The sequence below is a fragment of the Syngnathoides biaculeatus genome, chromosome 3 (assembly GCF_019802595.1).
Source record: "Syngnathoides biaculeatus isolate LvHL_M chromosome 3, ASM1980259v1, whole genome shotgun sequence".
Taxonomy (NCBI): Eukaryota; Metazoa; Chordata; class Actinopteri; order Syngnathiformes; family Syngnathidae; genus Syngnathoides; species Syngnathoides biaculeatus.
The window spans coordinates 2,569,375-2,592,802 of record NC_084642.1 but is presented as its reverse complement, the minus strand read 5'-3'; the positions used below and the strand labels follow the sequence as shown (position 1 = coordinate 2,592,802).

The 23,428-nt window shown below is 45.4% G+C and overlaps 1 protein-coding gene across 2 annotated transcripts; it reads left to right on the top strand.

Moving 5' to 3' along the window:
* Window positions 1-2,917: 2,917 nt before the first annotated feature.
* Window positions 2,918-22,561, top strand: LOC133497533 (mucin-17-like). Of its 2 annotated transcripts, XM_061813483.1 has the most exons (5): window positions 2,918-3,272; window positions 14,125-14,282; window positions 17,303-17,345; window positions 17,473-19,808; window positions 19,894-22,561. In XM_061813483.1, the coding sequence occupies exons 1-5, from the start codon at window positions 3,032-3,034 to the stop codon at window positions 21,901-21,903; spliced, it is 4,788 nt and encodes a 1,595-aa protein (XP_061669467.1). In that variant the 5' UTR covers window positions 2,918-3,031; the 3' UTR covers window positions 21,904-22,561. The 2 variants fall into 2 exon arrangements, with proteins under 2 accessions (XP_061669467.1, XP_061669468.1); XM_061813484.1 differs by lacking the exons at window positions 2,918-3,272; window positions 14,125-14,282 and adding an exon at window positions 14,856-15,137.
* The last annotated feature ends 867 nt before the right edge of the window (window positions 22,562-23,428 follow it).

The following is a 23,428-nucleotide window of genomic DNA, read 5'->3' as shown; positions in this document are numbered from 1 at the left end:
TCCCAATCCTTCCTTACAAATAAATCAATCTCTGGATCGTTCAGCAGAGAGGTATTAAAGCGCCAGGTTGGAGAACCTATTGTGTTTGATTCAAGTTTGAGGCAGAGAATTATCCAATTATTATTGGATATATTTTGGAAGTGTTGTTTTGCACAACTGAACTATTTGGGAGAAAGAAGCAAATTCTATCGAAGGAAGAGCAAAGAAAATGTATTTATATAGTGCAGAAGCCCAGCGAAGGATGTAGTTCTTGCGGCTTCTGAGGACGCAAGGCCTGTCACAAGAGCTGAGACAGTTCTACACAGCGGTCATCCAATCAATACTGTGTACCTCCATCACAGTCTGGTTTGGGGCTACCACAAAAAAGGACAACCTGACTGTAAAGGACAATCAAAACCGCTGAACGGATTGTAGGAACCACCCAACCCACCCTTGAAGACTTGCATGCCACTTGAACTGGGACCAGGGCGGGCAGAATCCTTTCGGACCCTCTACATCCCGGCCACCGGCTCTTCCAGCACCTTCTGTCGGGTACGCGCTACCAATCAATACAAATCAAAACTAGCAGGCATTCAAGCTAGTTTCTGCCTTGTGCCGTTGTTGGGACACACCCTCACATCTTGCTGGTCCATAGACTATCGCACAATTTGTCACTTCAAACTGCTCCCTTTGGACAACTGTCATTGCACTGGCAATACAACGATGAACCGGGAACGGGTAAGGGCACTTTGTCCAAGCTTAACATAAAATGGGACTTTGACGCACATTTACAGTAACTGCTCCAAATGCTAGAAGACAAGCGTGACTCTTATAAGGAATAGTTCCTTTTAATTGAATGTCTATTGTACTTCGTTCTTGTTACTTTGTTTGTTCTTCTCAGTACTCGACATAAATGTCGTACCAGGACGGCACCGACTGCTGGACACAAACTCCTTGTGTGTTGTTACCTACTTGGCCATGAAATCTGATTCTGATGTGATTAAAGACATTTAGAAACAAAGAAATAAAACATTTAAAACAGAGGGGGGGGGGGAAGTACAATTAAAACAACATAAAGTGTAAGAAATATCATTTAAAGATGGAAATACTTGTAAAAGCATGAAAGAATAGTTATTAACATGGATTTGATAAACGTTGCATGCACATTGCACACACTCGGGTCCGGTATTCAATTTGGGACCTCAGAACTGTGAGGCCACCGCTTTCCAGCTGAGGCACCGTGCCGCCTTCTTCCAATCAGGTCAAATAATTTAAAACCTGCTCCTAAATTTCCAGTCTTACTACCTTTTCACCTGCTCTCTTGGATGCACAATATATCAACCTTTCTCCTAATCATCATCTCAACCAACTCCAGAGCTTTTCCTGTCATAGTCCCAACATTCAACAACTTGTGGCGACCCCTAACGGCACAAGCCGAAAGGAAAAGAAGAAGAAGAAGAAGTCCCAACATTCAAAGTCCCTACACTGAGTTGTAGGCTCTGTGCATTCCTCTTCTTCTTCTGCCGACGAATCTTCTTTCCTCCTCTTCTTTGTCTTCGATCCACAGTAGCTGAATTTCCACCGACACCCTGCAGGTTAGCGGTGCCGGGGGCGAGTGTTGTTAACCGGGGCCAAAACCGATCTGGTATGGGATTCTTTAGATGAATGCTCATATCCGTTTGGGACAGTTTTACGCCAAATGCCCTTCCTGACGCAACCCTCTACATTTCTCCGGGCTTGGGACCGGCCTACAGATTGCACTGGCTTGTGCACCCATAGGGCACCCAAAAACAGCATTAAATAGCTGGAGCATATCACTTCAATTCTAAAGTTGACTACCAGGAAGTCTTGAATTCTGAAAAGAAATACAAATGGACTATAAACGCAGAGCTTTTCCTGCCATAGTCCCAACATTCAAAGTCGCTACACTCAGTTGTAGGCTCTGTACATTCCTCTTCTTCTTCTGCCGTCGAATCTGCTTTCCTCCTCTTCTTTGTCTTCGATCCACAGTAGCTGAATTTCCACCGATGCCCTGCAGGTTAGCTGTGCCGGGGGCGGGCGTTGTTAACCCGGGCCGTGACTGATTCGGTCTTGTGCCCCCAAAGGGCTGCATTCTTGAGTGAATGGTAAATAATCCAGTTATTTCGAATCAAGGTAAAGTGGATGAATCCTTAAAATCCGAAAGTCACACTTTTTTTTCCACATCTGACCATTTTGTCAGTTAATTCAGCAATTATAATCGACTTTAAAGGAAATTCATCCACATTAACAATTGAATGTATAGTATGGAGCGATCGTCCAAAAACGTTTGCTCATTGTTGATCTTTCACTCGCGTCTTTAAGCAAAGAAATCTACATCAACACAAAATGTTGGTGTTTTGTCTTCCTTTCATAAAGATTTCAAGTTGAAAGACGTTATATTTTTGTGTTGTTATTTTTCTTTTGTTTTATTATTTTTGTTTCTTTTGAGGCCGACCATTTAAGGGACAGTAAGATAGTCAGCAGTCAGCCGGTCTTGCCGTCGCTGCGGTTTTGCACACTAAATATTTTCGGATCCGTGACTTCAAAGCGTGACTCGACTTTTTGTGACTGACTAACTCCAAGTGATCATCTGAAAGCTCCGAAATAAAATCGTAATATGATTTATTCCGTCAGAAAAGTGCTTCACTCAGCGTGCCGTGTGCTGCTGCCCTCCTCAGAGAAACCCCACATACAGGTACACTAAAATAAAATACAATAAAATGCAGTGCTTTTTGTTCGCTCAAACCTGCAACGTTTTATTTTACTTCGGGAAAATCTCGTTAAATTTAAAAGGCGTGGACGACAACGATACAGTTGGAGCTGGTGGTGAAGAAGCGCCACCTGCTGGGCAACAACAAATTGCCGGGTCGGCCCCGACTGTGACGTCAGTCGTTACGTTCGCGCTCGTGGTGGTGGTGACGTGTGTGGCGGCCATGTTGAGGAGGACGGCCATCTCGGCACATTTCGACGAAGCTTCCCGTTGTGAGCGGACGCGTGTTTTGTAACTCGAGCGAAAGGATTGCGGACCACCATGTCGACGGACGATTTCCAAACGAAGTACGCATCCTTTATGGACGGACTGGTTAAGAATACGATCGCGGAGACGACCAAACTTTTCGAAACGTTGGTGGAAGAACTAAAGGCAGATTTGGCGAAGGTAAAGACTGAAAACGAGGCCCTGAAAACAACATGCAGGAAAATGGCGGATGCTATCACCGTTGCGAGCCGCGAGCGGCGCCGCGCGGAGACGCGGGACGGAGCCGTTCAGTGCGGTGAGTTTGGTTGCGTTTCTTTCTCTCGCAAATCTTCTTAAATTCTATATCTCTCGGAATTATGTGAGGTTTAACGGGTGGTGAATGCTCTCCTTCCGAGAAATGGCGGCGTGACGTTATATCCGTTGTGAATAACACAGAATACTCGCTTCCGGTTTGGCGAAGTATGACGGCAAAAACCATTCATTCTTGAGTAAAATAGGCCCTTATGAGGTTTATGAAACATAATTGTATTTTTCTGCTCCAAAAGCTACATACAACACCATGGAGATTGTTGTGTTCTTTTGTGCACAGTCGTTACATCATCCGGACTCAAGTAAAGTAGAAACAGAATCGTTGTAAACAGAAATTCGCAAACTTGAAATCTACTCTTATTTAAAAGAAAAAAGTAGATTTTACACAGAACCCAACCTCAAAAGATTTCTGCTTTGTTTAAGCAACAAATGTTGTTACTAACACAATACATATAGGTTAAATGTTTACTATCTTATGGATGGCCAACAATGCTCTGCAAAAGTATTTGACTCTTCTTGAATTCAGATTCAACTTTTATGTTAATCCATCCATTAACTACCACTTTTCCGAGTCGGGTCGCGGGCGAAGTAGCTTGAGCAGGGATACCCAGATTTCCCTATCCCCAGCCATTTCTTCCAGTTCCTCTGGAAGGACCCCGAGGCGTTCCCAAGCCAGCCGAGAGACATAGTCTCTCCAGAATGTCCTGGGTCATCCCTGGGGTCTCTTTCCGGTGGGACATGCCCGGAACACCTCACCAGGGAGGGATCCAGATGAGATGACCCAGCCGCCTCTTCTGGCTCCTCTCAATGCGGAGGAGCAGCGGCTCGACACTGAGCCCCTCGCGGATGACCGAGCTTCTGACCCTATCTCGAAGGGAGAGCCCGAACACCCTCCAGAGGAAACTCGCTTCGGGCACCTGTATCCGGGATCTTGTTGTTTCGGTCAAGACCCACAGCTCGTGCCCATAGGTGAGGGTAGAGATGTAGATTGATGGACCGATACAAAGTCCGCATCACTGCAGACTCTACCCCAATCCGTCTGTCGATCTCCCGCTCCATTCTTCTCTCACTCGCGAACAAGACCCCAAGATACTTGAACTCCTCCACTTGAGTTCTTGTTCTTTGTTCTGAATGTTGTACCAAGGCAGCACCAACTGCCGGAGAAAAATTCCTTGTGTGTTTTTACACACTTGGCCATCAAAGTGGATTCTAATTGAGGGAAGATCGCACCCCCCAACCCAGAGAGGGGGTTCCATCCTTTTCTGACTGAACAACCACATAATCTTCAATGAGCAGAGATGCAAATATGAGGCCACCATACGGGACACCCCATACACGTCGGGTGCACCTATAAGTTTTGTCCATAAAAGTTATGTACAGAATCTGTGACAAAGGGCAGCCTTGGTAGAGTCCAACTCTCACTGGAAACTTCTTCTTTTCCATTCGGATTGACACAATGTAGCTCCTTCTGGCCTTCTCTGTACTTTTCCTCAAGGCAAATAATGCATCTGTGGAACTCTTTCTAGGCAAGAAACCATACAGTTGCTTGCAGATACTTCCTTCTGTCCTGAGTCTAGCCTCCACTACTCTTTCCCATCACTTCATTGTGTGGCTCATCAATTTTATTCCTCTATAATTCCCACAGCTCTGCAAATCGTATTTGTTCTTAAAATCGGAACTACCACACCTTTCCTCCATTCTTCAGGCATCTTCTGGCCCACTAGTATTCTGTTGAATAAGTTGGTCAAAAACTCCACAGCCATCTCTCCAAATTGCTTCCATACCTCCGTAAGTATCTCATCAGGACCAACTGCCTTTCCATTTATCATCATCATCTTTAGAGCCTTTCTAACTTCCTCCTGACTAATCATTGCCACTTCCTTGCGCTTCACACTTGCCACTTCTCTCAGTATTCTTTCCATCTATTTAGCACATTACTGGCACCAGTCAACACATTTCCATCTCTAACCTTAATCACCCTTACCTGCTGCACATCCTTCCCATCTCTATCCCTCTTGTCTGGCCAACCTGTAGATATCCTTTTCTCCTTCTTTCGTGTTCAACCTGGCGTACGTGTCATCATATGCCTTTTGTTTAGTCTTCCCCACCTCTACCTTTGGCCTACGTCACATCTCAATGTATTCCTTTCGCCTCTCCTAAGTCCTCTCGGTGTCCCACTTCTTCTTCGCTAGCCTCTTTCCTTGTATGACTTCCTGTATTTTGGGGTTCCACCATCGAGTCTCCTTCTTCTCTTTCCTACCAGAAGACACACCAAGTTCTCTCCTGTCTGTCTCTCTGATCACCTTTGCTGTACTAGTCCAGTCTTCCAGGAGCTCCTCCTGTCCATCGAGAGCCTGTCTCACCTCTTTCCGAAAGGCCGCACAACATTGTCCCTTTCTCAGCTTCCACCACATGGTTCTCTGCTCTACCTTTGTCTTCTTAGTCTTCCTTCCCACCACCAGAGTCATCCTACACACCACCATCCTATGCTGTCGAGCATTCCTCTTGTTCTTCTTGCGACGAATCAGCTTTCCTCTTCTTTGTCTTTGACCCACAGTAGCTAAATTTCCAATGGTTAACGGTTCCTTTTGACAGGGGACTCTACCAGCCGTTCTCAGCAGACCCTCAAAATATTTTTGGGCTTGGCACGTTAGATCGGCATCTTCCCCCACCATCGGAGCCACCTCACTACCACGTGGCGATCATTTGACACCTTCGTCCCTCTCTTCACCCGAGTTTCCGAGATATGTGGTCACAAGTCCGATGACATGACCACAGAGTTGGTCATCGAATTGGGACCTTGGGTGTCCTGGTGCCAAGTGCAGAACATGGCGTTTGTTATGGACAATCCATGATGAGCATAGAAGTCCAGTCAAAAACACCACTCAGGTTCTGATCAAGGTGGGGGGCGTTCTTCCCAATCACGCCCCACCGGGTCTCACTGTCATTACCCACGTGGGCAGTGAAGTCCCCCAGCAGAATGAGCCTACAATTTCATCCACCGGGGTGAACCCCAACCTACTTGCGCTGAACCAGTGGGCAATAAGTGCACCCACACCTGCTCGGTGCCTCTCATTGAGAACACCTCTCAAGAGGACTGGTACCAAAAGACCAAGTAGTGCAGAGAGGCCAGTTCGACTACATCTTGTCGTAACTTCTCGACCTCGCACACCAATTCGGGCTCCTTCCCTTCCAGAGAGGTGATATTCCATGAGCTGGTTTGTATAGCCAGGGATCTTTCAAGGAGTGGACAGCCTCTAAATATTACCTCAAGAACAACAGCCAAGATAACAAAGGAACTCGGCACATATCTGAAGAACTGCAGGCCTCCTTTGGCTCAGTTAAGATCAGTGTTTATGACTAAACCATGAAGAAGAGACTGGGCAAAAATGGAATCTATGCCAGAGTTCCAAGGCAAAAACCGCTGCTGGCCAAAAATAACATATTCTTGTCTTGCATCTGAATTATTTCCTCCACTTTTCTGAGAATGTTATATGAACTGATGACACAAAAAGTGAACCTTTTGGAAGATGTGTTTCTTGTTACATTTGGTATAAATGTAGCACAGCATTTTAAAAACAGTAGCACCTTACAAGCAGTCAAACATGATGATGTTAGTGTGATTATCTGGGGGTGCTTTTCACCTTCCGGACCTGGACGGGTTGCTGTTATTGATGGACTTATGAATTCTGGTCTAGAAAATCTTGTAGGAGAATGTTTGGCCATCTGGTTGTGATGTTGAGCTGAAAAAGTTGGGTTTTGCAGGAAGATATTGATCCAAAACACACCAGCAAGTCAACTTCTGAATGGCTTAAAGACACAACAAAATGAGTTTTTGTTGTGGCATGGTCAAATTCCAGACTTGAATCTGATTGAAGTGTTATGGCCTGACCTTATCAAGGCAATTCATCCTCAAACCTTCCAGTGTTGTTGAATTAAAACAATTCAGGAAGGAAGAGTGGGCCGAAATCTCCACAGAGATGTGAAATACTCATAGCCACTTCTAGAAAATGTGTGATTTCAGTTGTTGCTCTTGAGGGTGGCCCAACCAGCCATTACTATGACATTTTCACACAGTGCCAGATAGGTTGGAATTGGCGGAGTCCAACTCTCACTGGAAACTTCTTCTTTTCCTTTCGGCTTGTCCCGTTCAGGGTCGCCACAGCCTGTCATCTTTTTCCATCTAGGCCTATCTGGTACATCTTCCTCTCTAACACACCATTTTCCTCCTGTCTTCCCTCACAACGTCCATCAACCTTCTCTTTGGTCTTCCTTTCGGTCTTTTGCCTGGCAGCTCCATCCTTAGCACCCTTGTACCAATATATTCACTCTCTCACCTCTGGACATGTCCAAACATTCGAAGTCTGCTCTCTCGAACCTTGTCTCCAAAACACCCAACTTTTGCTGTCCCTCTAATGAGCTCATTTCTAATCCTATGTTCGGTGCTTTTCCAGTTGCGAGATTTGTGTCACAGCATAGGCCACTCCTTTTATGGGTTATATTTTTTAATTGTTGAAATATAAAATTCAATCGGCAGTTGTTTACATTCCCTTTGTGGGAATTTTATTTTTTCCATTTTTGCTATCTCATAAAAGTAAACCCCCTTTTCATTCTTATTTTTATGTAATGTGATATTTTTGGGTGGTTTCCAAAGCAAAAGTTTGGTGTGAGAGGAGTTCGGTGGAGAACGACTTCCGAACTCTGGTCCACCATCTGGCGTCTCGACACTGTGTTTCATGGGGCACTGCTAACCTTGACTGGGAATCTTGTGAGTTGGTGGGGAGAATACTTTGAAGACTTCAATTCCACCGGCTCGCCTTCCCATAAAGAACCGGAATCTGGGTTCTCTGAGGCGGGTTCTCCTATCTCTTTCATTGAGGTCACTGAGGTGGATAAAAAGCTCTTCGATGCCAAGTTCCTCAGGGGTGGATGAGGTTTCTCCGGGAGTTCCTACAGGATCTTGATGTTGTGCGGCTGTACTGGTTGACAGACCTCTGCAACACCGCATGGACATTAAGGACAGTGCCTCTGTATGGGTAGACTGACGTGGTCGTTACCCCTTTTTAAGAAGTGGGGGGGATCAGCAGGTGTATCTCGACGATCACACTCCTCAGCCTTCCTGTTAAGGTCTATTCATAGGTGCTGGAGAGGACGGTCCGTCGGAAAGTCGAGTCTCAGATTCAGGTGTGGTTTTCATCTTGGCTGTGGAACAATGGACCAGTTCTATACACTCGGCAGGGTCCTCTGGGATGTATGAGAGTTGACCCAACAAGTCTACATCTATTTTGTGGACTTGGAGACGGTGTTTAACTGTGTACCTCAAGGAGTTCTGATTGGGGGTCCGTCTAGTGTATGGTGTACCAAACCTCCTGAAACAGGCTGTTTGGCAGCTGTCCGGCCGGCACCAGAGTTAGATCCGCATTCCTGGCATTAAGTCTGACTCATTTCCGGTGAAGGTTGGACTCAGCAAAGGCTGCCTTTTGTCACGATTCTGTTATTTCTAGGCAAAGCCGAGGTATAGAGTGTATCCGATTTAGTGGCTTCACTATTGCATCTCTGCTTTTTGCAGATGTGGTTCTGTTAGCTTAAACAAGTCATGATGTCCAATTGTCAATGGAATGCCTCACAGTCAAGTGTGAAGCATCTGGGATGAGAATCACCACCTCCAAATCTGAGACCATGGTCCTTGGTCAGAAAAGGGGACCATGCGCTGGCCAAGTCGGGGATGAGATCCTACCCTAAATGGAGGAGTTCAAGTATCATGGGGTCTTCTTCACGAGTGAGAGAAGAATGGAACAGCAGATCGACAAGCTGATGCAGACTTTGTATCAGTTCATTGTGGTAAAGAAAGAGCTCAGGTGGAGGGCAAAGCTCTCAATTTACCGATCACTCTATTTTCCTACCGACAAGTATGGTCACGAGCTGTAGGTCATCACCCAAAGAACAAGATCCCGATTATAAGCGGCAGAAATTAGTTTCCGCCGGAGGGTGTCCGTGCTCTTCCGGGGAGAGAAGGTGAGAAGATCCATCATCTGGGAGGGGCTTAGAGAAGAGCCACTGCTCCTGCACATGAAGAGGAGCCAGATAAGGTGGCTCTTCATCTGATTCTAATACCTCCCGGACGCCTCCCTGGTGAGGTGTTCTGGGCATGACGCACCGGGAGGCAGCCCGGGATGACTCAGGAAACGCTGGCGGGACTACGTCTCTAGGCTGATCGGTGCAATGTCTTCAGCGATGCAGACTTTTTATCGGTTCTTTGAGGTAAATAAAGAGCTAAGCCGAAGGGAAAAGTTTTCTATCTACTGGTCACTCTATGTTCCTACCCTCAACCATAGTCACGAGCTGTGGGTCGTGACCCAAAGAACAAGAGCATGGTTATAAGCGGTAGAAATTAGTTTCCTCTGGATGGTGTATGGTCTCTCCCGGGGAGAGAAACTGAGGAGCTCGGTCACCAGCGAGGGGCTTAGATTAGAGCTACTGGTCATCTGATTCAGATGCCTCCTGGACCCATCCCCGTTGTGTTGTTCCCGGCACATCCCACCAGAAGGAGGGCCTGGGATGACCCAGGATACACTGGAGAGACTATATCTCTCGGCGGGCCTTGGCATGTGTCGATCGCTGTGGAAAAGCTGGATGAAGTCGTTGGGGAGAGGGAAGTCTGGGTGTCCCTGTTAACCCGACTGCCCCCTAGATCTGACCTCGGATAAGCAGTAGAGGATGGATGAATGAATAATACTGCAGCGCTATTTGCTTGGATAACACTTCTTTTCCTTTTGGCTTTTCACGTGAGGGGTCATCTTTTTCCATCTAAGCCTATCTTGTCCATCTTCCTCTCCAACACCCACTGTCCTCATGTCTTCCCTGACAACATCCATTAATTTTTTTTCTTTGGTCTTCCTCTCAGTCTTTTGCCTGGCAGCTCCATCCTCAGCACCCTTCTACCAATGTACTCACTCTCTCGCCTCTGGACATTTCCAAACCATTGAAGTCTGCCTTTTCTAACCTTGTCTCCAAAACATCCAACTTTGGCTGTCCCTCTAATGAGCTCATATCTAATCCTATCCAACCTGCTCACTCCTAGCAAGAACCTCAACATCTTCATTTCTGCTACCTCCAGTTCTGCTTCCTGTTGTCTCTTCAGTGCCACCGTCTCTAATCCATACATCATGGCCGGTCTCACCACTGGTTTATAAACTTTGTCCTTCATCCGAGCAGAGACTCTTCTGTCAGATAACACAACAGACACCTTCCGCCAGCTGTTCCAACCTGCTTGGACCTGTTTATTCACTTCCTTACCACGCTCACCATTGCTCTGGATTGTTGACCCCAAGTATTTGAAGTCGTCCACCCTCGCTATCTCTTCTCCCTGGAGCCTCATTCATCCCCCTCCACCCTTCTCATTCACGCACATATTGTCTGTTTTACTTCGGCTAATCTTCATTCCTCTCCTTTGCAGTGCATGCCTCCATGTTTCTAATTGTTCCTCCACCTGCTCCCTGCTTTCACTGCATATCACAATATCATTTGCGAACATCATAGTCCAAGGGGATTCCATTCTAACCTCATCTGTCAGGCTATCCATTATCACTGCAAACAGGAAGGGGCTCAGAGCTGATCCGCGATGCAGTCCCACCTCCACCTTAAATTCTTCTGTCACACCTACGGCGCACCTCACAACTGTTCTGCAGCTCTCATACATGTCCTGTACTATTCTAACATATTTCTCCGTCACACCAGACCTTCGGATGCAGTACCAGAGTTCCTCTCTTGATACTCTGTCATAGGCTTTCTCTAGATCCACAAAGACACTATGTAGCTCCTTCTGGGTTTCGCTGTACTTTTCCACTCACATCCTCAGAGCAAATAATGCATCTGTGGTACTTTTTTCTATGCATGAAACCATACTGTTGCTCACAGGTACTTACTTCTGTCCTGAGTCTAGCCTCTACTACTCTTTCCCATAACTTCATTGTGTGGCTCATCAACTTATTCTTCTATAATTCCGACAGCTCTGCACGTCACCTTTGTTCCTAAAAATGGGAACTAATTATTTGCTTGTTTAAAAAATCTGCAGATGCACCTGTGTGAGGTTGTTAGCTGCATAAAGACACCTGTCCACCACATACAATCAGTAAGACTCAAACTTGTAACATGGCCAAGACCAAAGAGCTGTCCAAAGACACCAGAGACAGAATTGTACAACTCCACATGACTGGAAAGGGCCAGGGAGAAATTGTCAAGCTGCTTGGTGAAAAAAGGTCCACTGTTGTAGTAATCACTAGAAAATGGAAGAATTTAAACTTTTTCTTCTTCATTTCCTTTTGGATTGTCCCGGTAGGGGTAGGATGTGAGCTTGAGTTGAAAGACAAATGTTGGAAGGAACTCGACAAAGTAGTCCTGAGCATCCCAGAGAGAGAAAGAGAGAGTTGTGATTGGTGCAGATTTCAATGGACATGTTGGCGAAGGGAACAGCAGTGATTAAGAAGTGATGGGTAAGTACGGTATTCAGCAAAGGAACTTTAAGGGTCAGATGGTGGTAGCCTTTGCAAAAATGTATGGAATTGGCAGTGGTGAACACTCATTTCCAGAAGAGACAGGAACATGGAGTGACCTATAAGAGCAGAGGTAGGAGCACGCAGGGGGATTATATTTAGTGCAGACGATGTAATTTGAAGGAGGTTACTGATTGTAAGGTAGTGGTGGGAGAGAGTGGAGCTCGACAGCATAGGTTAGTGGTGTGAAGGATGACTCTAGTAGCGTGTCGGAAGATTAAGAAGACAAAAGTAGACCACAGAATCAGGTGGTGGAAGTTAAGGAAGGAAGACTGTTGCGTGGCCTTCCGGAAAGAGGTGAGACAGGCTCTAGGTGGACAGAAGGAACTCCTGGAAGACTGGAATACTACCGCCAAGGTAATCAGAGAGGCAGGCAGGTAAGTACTTCGAGTGCCTTCTGGTAGGAAAGGGGAGGAGATTTGGTGGTGGAACCCCAAAATATAGGAAATCATCCAAGGAAAGAGATTAGTGAAGAAGAAATGGGACATGGAGAGGCGGAAGGAATACATTGAGATGCGACGTAGGGCAAAGGTAGAGGTGGCAAAGGCTAAACAAGAGGCATATGACCACATGTACACCAGGTTGGATACGAAAGAGGGAGAAAAGCATCTCTACAGGTTGGCCAGACAGGATGGGGATGGGAAGGATGTGCAGCAAGGTGATTAATCATACCGATGGAAATATGTTGACTGGTGCCAGTAGTGTGCTAAGTAGATGGAAAGACTACTTTTAGAAGTTCATGAATGAAGAAAATGGGAGAGAAGGTAAAGTTGAAGAGGCCAGGAAGTGTGAATGACCAGGATGTGGCAATGATTAGTAAGGGGGAAGTTAGAAAGGTGCTGAACACAATGAAAAATGGAAAGACAGTTGGTCCTGATGACATACCACTGGAGGTATGGAAGCAATTTGGAGAGGTGACTGTGGAGTTTTTGACCAACTTATTCAATAGAATACTAGCAGGAGAGAAGATGTCAGAAGAATGGCAGAAAGGTGTGGTAGTCCCCATTTTTAAGATCAAAGGTGATGTTCAGAGATGTGGAAACTATAGAGAAATAAAAATGATGAGCCTCACAATTTAAGTTATGGGGAAAAGTAGTGGAGGCTAGACTCAGGACAGAACTCAGTATCTGCGAGCAACAGTATGGTTTCATGCCTAGAAAGAGTACGACAGATACCTCGTGGTGTCTCAATGAACCTTAGAAAGGTGAGGAATCAGCCCAGGACTACACGACAGGACTTGGTCAATGACCTGAAAAAAGCTGGGACCACCGTTTCCAAGGTGAGTGCTGGTAATACACTAAGACGTCATGGTTTGAAATCATGCATGGCACAGAAGGTTCCCCTGCTTAAACCAGCACATGTCAAGGCCCGTCTTGAGTTTGGCATTGACCATTTGGATCATACAGAGGAGTCATGAGAGAACGTTTTGTGGTCAGATGAGAACAAAATTGAACTTTCTGGTCATAATTCCACTAACTGTGTTTGGAGGAAGACGAATGATGAGTTCCATCCCAAGAACACTATCTCTACTGTGAAGCATGTGTGTGGTAGCATCAAGCTTTGGGGGTGTTTTCTGCACATGGGACAGGACGACTGCACTGTATTAAGTAGAGGATGACCGCGGCCTTGTATTGTGAGATTTTGCGGAACAACCCCTTTCCCTCAGTTAGAGCTTTGAAGATGGTCGTGGCTGGGTCTTTCAACATGGCAATGACCCGAAGTACACAGCCAGGAAAACCAAGCAGTGGCTCCGTAAGAAGCATATCAAGGTTCTGGGGTGGCCTAGCCTCTCTCCAGACCTAAACCCAATAGAAAATCTTTGGAGGGAGCTGAAACTCCATGTTTCTCGGCGACAGAGCATAAACCTGTCTGATCTACCTAACCCTAACCCCCTGCAGTGTGTACAAACCTGGTGAACAACTACAGGAAACGTTTGACCTCTAATTGCAAACAAATGCTACTGTACCAAATATTAACATTGGGTTTTTCAGGTGTTCAAATACTTATTTGAGGCGGTTTCACACAAATACAGTAAATTGTTAAAATAAACATTCATTGTGATTTCTGGATTTTTCTTTTTAGATTGTCTCTCACAGTGGACACTCACCTACGATGAAAATGTCAGACCCCTCCATGATTTCTAAGTGGGAGAACTTCCAATGTAGCAGGGTGTTCAAATACTTTTCTTCACTGTACTTGTTGGTCTCAGTGATGGAACTGCATTTTGCATAACACTGTATGTGAGAAAATTCAATTCAAAATTTGACCTTGTGAAAACGTTTGCAGACCTTCTTTCTGGCCATCTTTTGGTGATAGAGCAACCAGTTGAACAAGAGAAACAATATAATGAAGATGATATGGTGTACATCCTGCTAAATGACTACGACGCCGACGCTGCGAAAGAAGGACATTCAAACCTGTCAGTTACACTTCCAAATAACGAGGTGCGTATGTCTACTGGTTGCAAAAAGTCTACAACTTGTTGAAATGTTGTTGGTTCTATCTCTACACCACACAAACCATCAGTGAACCCTTGTACAATAGGTAAGGTAAGGCAAGTTAATTTGTTGAGCAAACTTTGTACGTAAGGCATAGTAGTTGACACTTGTATGAAACTGCAAGAAGGCAAATAAAATCATTTAGTAATTGAATTAAAATTGATCAGTGCAGATAAAATATTCTATGATGTGCACGAATAATAAGGAAATAGAACTGTTTCCAGTCTAGATTGGAACCTTGTCAGGGTTGAGGCCTCTTATAATGTCTTTTGGATGACGGTTTAAATTTTAGGAACATAAAACTGAAACACAGTCTCACTGTATTTGGCCTTGATTCTGGGCACCACGAGAAATGTGCTTCCTGAGGATCTCAGATCACAAGGAGGTTCATACGGCTTTTAACATGTCAGAGAAGGACTTTGGTGCTAGGCCGTTGAGACACCTGTACACAAGCAGAACTGTTGAAAGGTCTGTTATCCATCCAATGTATCAAATATGCTAGACTTTTCTTTTTGGTGTCATAGAACTATCCTTGGTTGTGAATTATACCCAAATATAAGAAATTTTGTTCCTGAAAAAACTGTGGGGCCTGATTGAGGAAATCGGCTGTGAAAGCAAATCACAGTTATATGATTACAGTGGCATTCAGCAATGATTTCTGCATATTTGTCCCACTTGCGATCGTTTGCCTCTTTTATCTGGTGCTCCCAGCAGACAGGCAGTTGGAACAGCTCCACATGCTTGGTTGACTCCAGTGGCAAGACTGTCTGGGCGGAGTGAAGCGGTTGCGATGTTAGCTAGGTACTTAACTGTCTTCCAATGTCAGCTTGAAGCTGTCTGTCCTGATTGATGATAAACAGCCGTTTGAAAAGTTGGGCTACTGTTGAGCCTTTCCTCCACCTCTGGGCCTGATCTCGTTCAGATAGACTACCTACGTAAGGGTCTGGTCATGGCGAACAGGGATCACACTCTCATCCCTTTAAGTCTTCAGGTAGAACCTCAGGCCCCAGCCATGCAGATTCCTCAACATGGCGCCTCTGGCGCAGATTTGCAAAAGACACTGTCACACCTCACACCCACCCACCAGTACCACTGACCACGATCACAGGTCTGATTCCCTCTACTTTATTGACCACCACAAAAACAACGTGAGACATATCTTCAAACAACAAAAGCTCAAGGCAGCGGTGGGGTCAGACCTTGTCTCACCATCCTGCCAGTCTTCACAGTAATCTTCAATAGATCTCTGGAACTATGTGAAGTACCACCATCTTTCAAATTCTCCACTGTCATCCAAATTCCCAAGAAATATGCAATCCTGAATGAATACAGGCAAGTCTCCCTGACATCTGTGGTCATGAAGTCCTTTGAAGCCTTGTGCAGGACCACCTTAAGAGCGTGACTGGTCCCCTTTGGTTTACAATGTACTGCACTTCATCCTACAACACCTCGACAGCGTAGGGGCCTACCCAAGGATCCTGTGCATAGACTTGAGCTGTACGTTCAACACCTCAACCCCAAACCCTTCTCGCCTAAGCTTCTCCAGCGCAGTGTCTTGACTGCGTTGCCTCCCACAACAAACTACAGCAACCCTACGAGGACAGACCTTCTCTGCATGACAGAAATCACAAATACAGTTCTTATGAGGGCTCCGCGAGCCATATGTAACCACCAAAAGAGCCAGGTATGGCTCATGAGCCATAGGTTCCTGACCCCTGCTCTAGAGTGTTCAACACCACGTTGTGTTGACCACACCAAAGCTCCAGTCTCGCCACTTCCTGTCGATACGCAGACTTGTCGCTGTCTTTGATGAGGCCAATGACCGCAGTGCCATCAGCGAACTTCAGGAGTTTGACAGCCGGATGCCATGAGGTGCAGTCGTACGTGTGGAGTGAGAAGAGCAGAGGGGAGAGGACACAACCTTGAGGTGCCCCGGTGCTGATAGTGCACATGGATGAGGTGGTGTCCCCCAACTTCACCTGCTGTGTCCTGCCCACCAGGAAGTTGTAGATCCACCGGGAGATGGCAGGCGAGACTCTAAGCTGGAGAAGTTTGGAGGAGAGGAGTTTGGGGGTGATTGCGTTGAACGTAGAGCTCCTGTCTTCAAACAGGATACTCGCGTAGGGCTCTGTGCCGTCGAGGTGTACTTGGATTAAGTGGAGTTTCATGTTGACTGCATCATACGCAGACCTGTTTTCTGGGTGGGCAATTTGCAGGGGGTCCAGCAGGGGACCTGTGACGCTCTTGAGGTGGTCCAGCACAAGGTAAACAACATGACCACAGATGTCAGGATGACAGGCCGATAGTCATTCATACCCAAGACTGTAAATTTTCGGTGGATCGGGATGAAGGTGGAGCGTTTGAAGGAGGATTGTACTGTCAAGAATTCAAGAGATCTTTTGAAGATCTTTGTGAAGACTGGAGGAATTCAGTCCTTACAAATTTTGACACAGGATGGGGAACCAGAGTCTGGGGCTGCAGCTTTACGCTTTTGTTGTTTGAGGATGCGTCTCATGTCTTGTTTGTGGATGGTCAACACAGAAGGCAGAGGTATTGAAGTGGTTGATGGGTGTGGGGTGTCAAACTGTAAAAATGTTTCAGGTCATCGCGTAGACTACTAATGTTCTCAACCATGTGGCAATGTCGTTTCTTATTGGTTCGCGATTGTAATGCATGCCAGACTGATTAGGAGTCATTGGTGCTAATCTGTTTTCCAGCTTTGTTGTATAGTTTCTCTTTGCAATGTTCAATTCTTTACTCAGCTGGTTTCTAGTGCGATTGTATTGTACCCCACTACGGTATGTGACCTCTTAAACTTGGCAGAGTTGCTTGAGTTTGGCAGTGAACCGTTGCCTGTTATTTCATGTGGGAAGTCACGTTGTTGGTACACATCTCGTCACAGAAACTGATTTGTCAAGTTTGTTATAAAAATGTATTTTTTTTTTTTTTGTCTGACTATTTTAAAGGATTCTGTACCGATCAGCTGTGACACAGTGTATGCAGATGGAGGTGAGAGACTTACGCTGACTAAAAATCTTGACATGAATTTTGAAATTACACTTGGAAAAAATGCTTACAACCTCGAGATGTTGCCCGTCTTGAGTCCCTTCGATTACTCACCCTCACTTTTTTCTAGGTCCACCACCAACCTCTGCTCGTGAAAATGGAACAGAAAAACCCACAAACCATCAATGTTCAATTGCAGAGCTCAGAAAAAGCCATTACACGCCAGTGACCACAGTTTACCCCACTTTGGAAGAGAATAACAATTTACACGAGACACCAAATCTGTCGATAGAGCCAACAAATGTTCTTAGCTCACTTACTGCAGCAAGTGATAAGACGCAAAGAGCATTTGCGCCACCATCTTTAGGTGAAACACGAGGTCATGGACAAGTAGAGGAACAGACCGTCAAGCAAACACCGCTGAACATACAACTCGAAGAAAGGATAAAATCTGGCTTGATGGAACACGAGACCAAGTTTGCAACAGAAGAACAAATAAGCAAAAACAGGAAACAAAGAAAACAGCCTTCAGAAAAGGTGAAACACCTACAAAAGACCCCGAAGGAGAAACTCTTGTTACCTTCAGCTGTTGCTGATGTTGCATTAAATGAAGAAGTTAAAAATCCACCTCCGAGTTCATTACCCCAAGCACTGTCAAATCCACCGGAGGTATGTAGTAGTTCTGTCATGCTCCAAGATGCATTGCTACTCGTTGAAGCAATGGATCAGTCAAAGACTCAATCCTTACCACAAGAAAAGCTCACATCCCAAGGCCCGTGTACTCCCTCTGTTACCTTACCTTCTGCGGTGGAGTCTCCATTACCTCCCCCAGCATTGGTATCACAGTTACCACCAACTCCCAAGATATGTGACAAGAGCACGAAAGAGGAGTCAACAAACCAGGCGCCTTCTGTCACCTATACAACCAACTCCAGCAGTTCTCACGCACACATTCCTGTTCCTATAGTGCACCAAAAAAAAACAGATGTTAGTTCTTCTAGCAATACATCGACGTCATTGACTCCTACAGCAGGCAAATCGCTTGAGCAGTGCGCTCCCCATCCTCAAAGTGTATTGGCTGATCCATTAGGGACAACGATTGCCCCAGACCTTCTCCCTAAGAAAATATTTATTTCCGACTCACCGTCGACTCATCCACAAGAGACAGTTGTCCCGCTGTCCCAAAACCAGATCTCAGCTGTTATATCAACAGTTGCTGCTAAAAGCAAAGATGTTACGAGTGACACAGCAATCAACTCAACAGACCAAAGAGCACACCCAACACCGTCCAAAAAAATTAAAATAATCATTCACAGAGCCACGGGTATTTTGGGAAGCCAGCCACAAATGTCCGAGACACTAGTTGAACCTATCAACCAGAATTCAGTGGTACCAGCTGTCACCAGGTCATCGCAACACCCAAACACACGTGCTGAAGTGGCTTCTGATGGAAAGGAGACCCCATTGTCAATTGAGCAGATAACCTCTGTGTCATCATCGCAGCACTGTACCAGGGGTGGTCAAGTGATTTCCCAGGAAAAGGTATCACCATTGAAGCCAGTTGAACAGATAACACCTTTGTCATCGTCGCAGCACCAAAACTCGAGTGCGCAAGGGATTTCCCAGGAGAAGGTAAAACTGTTGCCACCAATTCAACAGACAACTCCTTTGTCAGGGTCACAGCAACCAAACACGGGTGCGGAATTGACTTCCGAGGAAAAGAAAGCACCTTTGCCAAATGATCAGATACCTCCATTGGAATATCTGTCGCAGCAAACGAGCAATTGTGAAAGTTTAGGAGTAACTCCCAGAGAACAAACACCAGCATTGTCAACTGAGAGTATACCGGGAAACCGTTTTCCACTAGTGCCAGTAATCAGACTGAAAAGGCTGCCGTATCCGCCATTGTCCACTGGATCATTTTTGGTTTCACAACTGTCCTCTCATGAAAGGGAATCAGAAGTTGCCCCACCAGACAGCACCTCATCTTTGACCAATCGCCAGGTATCAAAGCCAACAGTCGGGCCAACAGAAGTGACTCCATTAACTGGCAAGTGTTCCGATTTAAAAGAAACTTTAGTTGGTGGAACTACAAATGCCTCCTCAAAATCAGAAAAGGTAGTGCCATGCTCCACTTTGAAAGCGGCACCAACCACTGGTTTGTCACCCGTAACACCTTCCAGTGTGTGTGAACCAATCTTGCAACAATGGAAATGGAAAGCAACAATGGAATTTGAAAAGGCGGCGTTGTCAGATGTATCTGACCAAGAATGTGAATCTTTCACTCCGGATGAGGAAATAATTGATGGCGCAGAGCAGGGTTTAGTTTCCCCGAAAGGCTATTCGGCTCCCACTGTTCAACTAACCCCCATCACAAAGGACTTATCGGCACCTCGTTTACACATGACAAAAACTCAGTTCATTGCGCAGTTGGCAATGTCACCTGTGATTCAAGAATCCCAAAAGGTAACGTAGAAGTTACTGCCTTTTAATCTGATTGATTGGTTGCGTTTTCCTTACGATAAAAAAATGCTGTCTTCTTGTTTTGCAGGTACTAACAAATAAGTCTCCAAATGCCCAGAGTTCGTGTGAAGACAGCAGTAATGACGGCAAAAGAAAGCTGCAGAAAAAAAGTGTTATTGCTCGTCTTGGAATTCACATGAAAAAGCACTCTCGCACGAAAAGAACAAAATCAAAAGCACAGCCGCCTACAGACACAGAATGCACCCCTGAAAGTCCCCAAAAAATGAGGTTAGAGAATGTTAGGACTGCTGAACAAGATTCTACCCTTGAGTCTACTCCTGTTTCCACAAGTATCGCCAGTTCCTTGAGTCCTGAAGGGCAACTAACGGTAGTAAATCTCAAAAATCAACTGAGTACAGAGATCAGTCACCCTGAAAGGAAGAGAACATCTGGGCCGGTTTCTGTTGGTTCCCGAACCCCAGTTGTAAGTTTGTGTAGGCTATCTCTAAAAGATACAAGGGGCAGGTCCTCAATTATGGCCCCACTGCCACACACCGAGATAAACGTCGTGCGTGGAATCTCCGCAAAGTATACGTTGGAATCAGGCAGCCTAAAAAGCCGAGATACTATTGAACGGATTCCAATAAACTTAGAAAAACCCTCTACATCTGTAGATTGTGCAAACAAACCATTTGGATCTCCAGTCTCTCCAAAGTCAAGCTCAGCTAAAACCTGTATTACACTTCCTGCTGTGATTGCAGGAAAGCTGCGCAAGAGTAGAGATGAGGATAGCCCAAACAATGTGAAAGTTGTTCCGGTCTATTTAAGGTTCAATACAACGGAAAATACCAACACCCCCCTGATGGCTAAATCCCCACCTGAGAGTCGTAAAAGGAGTCTCTCTCCCAAGGAAAATGCAAGTGTTAAAAAGAGCCATCCAGACCAGCCTGCACATAAAAAGACTTCTGTCTCTCCTTCTCCGACAAGGACGAAATTAACAAGCCCCCAAAAGTCCCCGTTACCTCTTGTCAGTCAAAAGGATACCAGTTCAATTAAAAATGGTAATTCTCAGTCACTCAGGAATTGCGACTTCTCTCAAGAAGAGAGAACCTCAAAGCGAGAGTCCAGTTTGTCATTAGGGAAAACTGCATTCCCAAGCGCTCTGGTCCCAAAATCGCCTAAAAAGGATGCCAGTTCAAGTAAAACTGAAGAAGGGTCTCTTAAGAAATCTCAAGCCAACCAAATGTGTACTGTTCGAGAAGTGAACATGAAGGGGGAGAGTGCAAAGAAGTTATCGACAGCAGCAACATCTAACGCTGAACCAAAAAATAAACAACCCAAATTGAAGAAAGCAAAGGCGGTAAGTAAGAGTCATTGCGGCAACGAAACTGGAGAAAAATGCACTTCTCCCCGGAGAGTGCGAGTCAGGGCGGCGTCGCAAGGCGAGGGGGCGGCTGCTGTCGGCTCGCCGCAGCCTCGATGCATCAATGGTAAACGGCTGCTCAAGAACCAGTGCAAGGACTGCGGTCGTGTTCTTAGCAGTAGTTGTGCTCTCGAAAGCCACGTCAGTCTCCATACCGGTCACAGGCCGTACAGTTGCACGCTCTGCAGGAAGAGCTTCCCTGACGCCAAAGGTCTCAACAGGCACGGCAGAGTCCATCGCAATGGGAGGAGCCATATCTGCCAGAAGTGTGGGAAGGGATTTGTCTATGGTTTCGGCCTCACCAAACATCTCCAGATGGTGCATGGAAAAATCAAGCCCTTTGTCTGCCAGATCTGCACCAAGGCGTTCTTTACAAAGCGCGACGTGGAGACCCACATACGCAGCCATACAGGGGAGAGACCGTTCCACTGCCACTTGTGTGAAAAAAAGTTTTTCAGGAGTGTCGAACTCAATACACACCTCAGGTGGCATCGTGGGGAGAAAAGACACTGGTGCCCGTATTGCGGGAAAGGATTTTTTGACCAAAACAACCTAAAAAGACACAAGTACATTCATACAGGGGAGAAACCACATTCTTGCCCACATTGCCCTAAACACTTTACACAGTCGGGACACCTGAAAAAACACGTTAAAAATGTGCATAAAGTCCAATAAGAGGCAGCTTGCAATTTTTTTTAACGTTTCTCTCAGTTCGGAGGTTTCATATGATGGGTTTTCTATGAATGTCATTTGTTATTTTTTTAAGTAAGGAATATGTACATAGTTATTGAAACTGTAAAATAAATAATGTGAAATGAGATTTTTCTTCACGTGTTGTAGATTAATGTCTGAAACGTCTCAGCACTGTATGCGGTTGCACGAAAATCAGTAAATTGCACTGAGCGTGCCGAACTAGACAACGTATTCACAAATCAAATCAATAAATCTTTGCCCTTGGGAAGAGAGTTTGTGGTTGACAGTGCTTTTAAAGTTGGTGCTTGCTTTTAGATATTCCGTTATCCGACAGTGGGGGAAAGTCCTAGACGGGCAAAACGACAATATCCGGGTTAAGACTTAAATCGGATCCGACAAACCAGTCGCAAGTCAGATTGCTCGTAAATGTGAGCGCGTACGCAATGGCCGACACGAGGGTTATACGTCTAGGATGCATGATATCAATCTGTTAGATTTTTATGTACTGTACCTCATTTTCACGACAAAACAAAAAGCGCACTTAAACGTCTTGAACGTTTCTCCAAAAAGGAGGGGATGACGTTCAAACTCTGTAACTGACTATGAGCCGAGAAAAAGCGGATGTGTGAGAGGACGGACTGTGTGCTGATGTTTAAAAAAAAAAAAAAAGGCTGGACGGCTCATCGGCCACCAAAACTGAAGTCGCCATCCGCCATCTTGAAACTCCCAAAACAATCAAGCCGAATTTGTGTGTTAATCGCCAGTTTCGAGAAAACATTCCACAGGTAAGTTAGAAAGATTTTCTTTGACACTTGTTAAAGTTCATTTTTTTATTTTCTGATGAACTTCATTCACTTGAACAAAGTTTTGTTCACGGTTGTTGTTGTTCACTGTTTGCCGACAGTTTTTCGCAAGAAAGCGATGTCAAATATTTTCCCAAACTTCATCAGTGGAGAAGCAAGAAAACACATTTTCTATTAAATTGATGATGAATTTCATAGTACAGAACGCTGCAAATTGAATTGGATTTTGAAATGTGAGGAAACAAGTTGAAATTTTCTGTCTGAAGTACGACGTAGAGACAACAAATGAACACACACAAAATGAGCACAACAAATCTTGCATGGCAGAACAGAAAAACCGGGTTTTGAGACACCACATGCAATACGCTGCGTCGTAATGTATTTTTGAACTAAACCGCAAAATCAGGGTGTTGGGGAAGAAACGGATTGCCACAAAGAGAGGAAATGGCAGGATGGACTGTGGCTGTTTCCCTCGACACAACTGTGCATTTGGCAACAGAGACTCTTCACGCTTTGCTTTCGTGACACCGGTATGTATGACACTTTACCAAAAATGATTCGGAATGAACTTCATATCCATCAGACACTAAGTGATTACTTGCTTCTTTCCTTGTGACGATACACAGCCAGGAACCGAGACGCCCAGGATCCACAACTGCGCAAGACACTTTTGGCTCGGACTACTGCGCTCGGGGGGGTGCTAC

What these genes read in the sequence shown, in the direction of transcription:
- LOC133497533 (XM_061813483.1), top strand. Translation starts at nt 3,032, where the DNA reads ATGTCGACGGACGATTTCCAAACGAAGTACGCATCCTTTATGGACGGA. An exon ending in CACAGTGTATGCAGATGGAG is followed by an intron (nt 17,346 to 17,472) that starts GTGAGAGACTTA and finishes ACTTTTTTCTAG; the next exon opens with GTCCACCACCAACCTCTGCT. An exon ending in TGATTCAAGAATCCCAAAAG is followed by an intron (nt 19,809 to 19,893) that starts GTAACGTAGAAG and finishes CTTGTTTTGCAG; the next exon opens with GTACTAACAAATAAGTCTCC.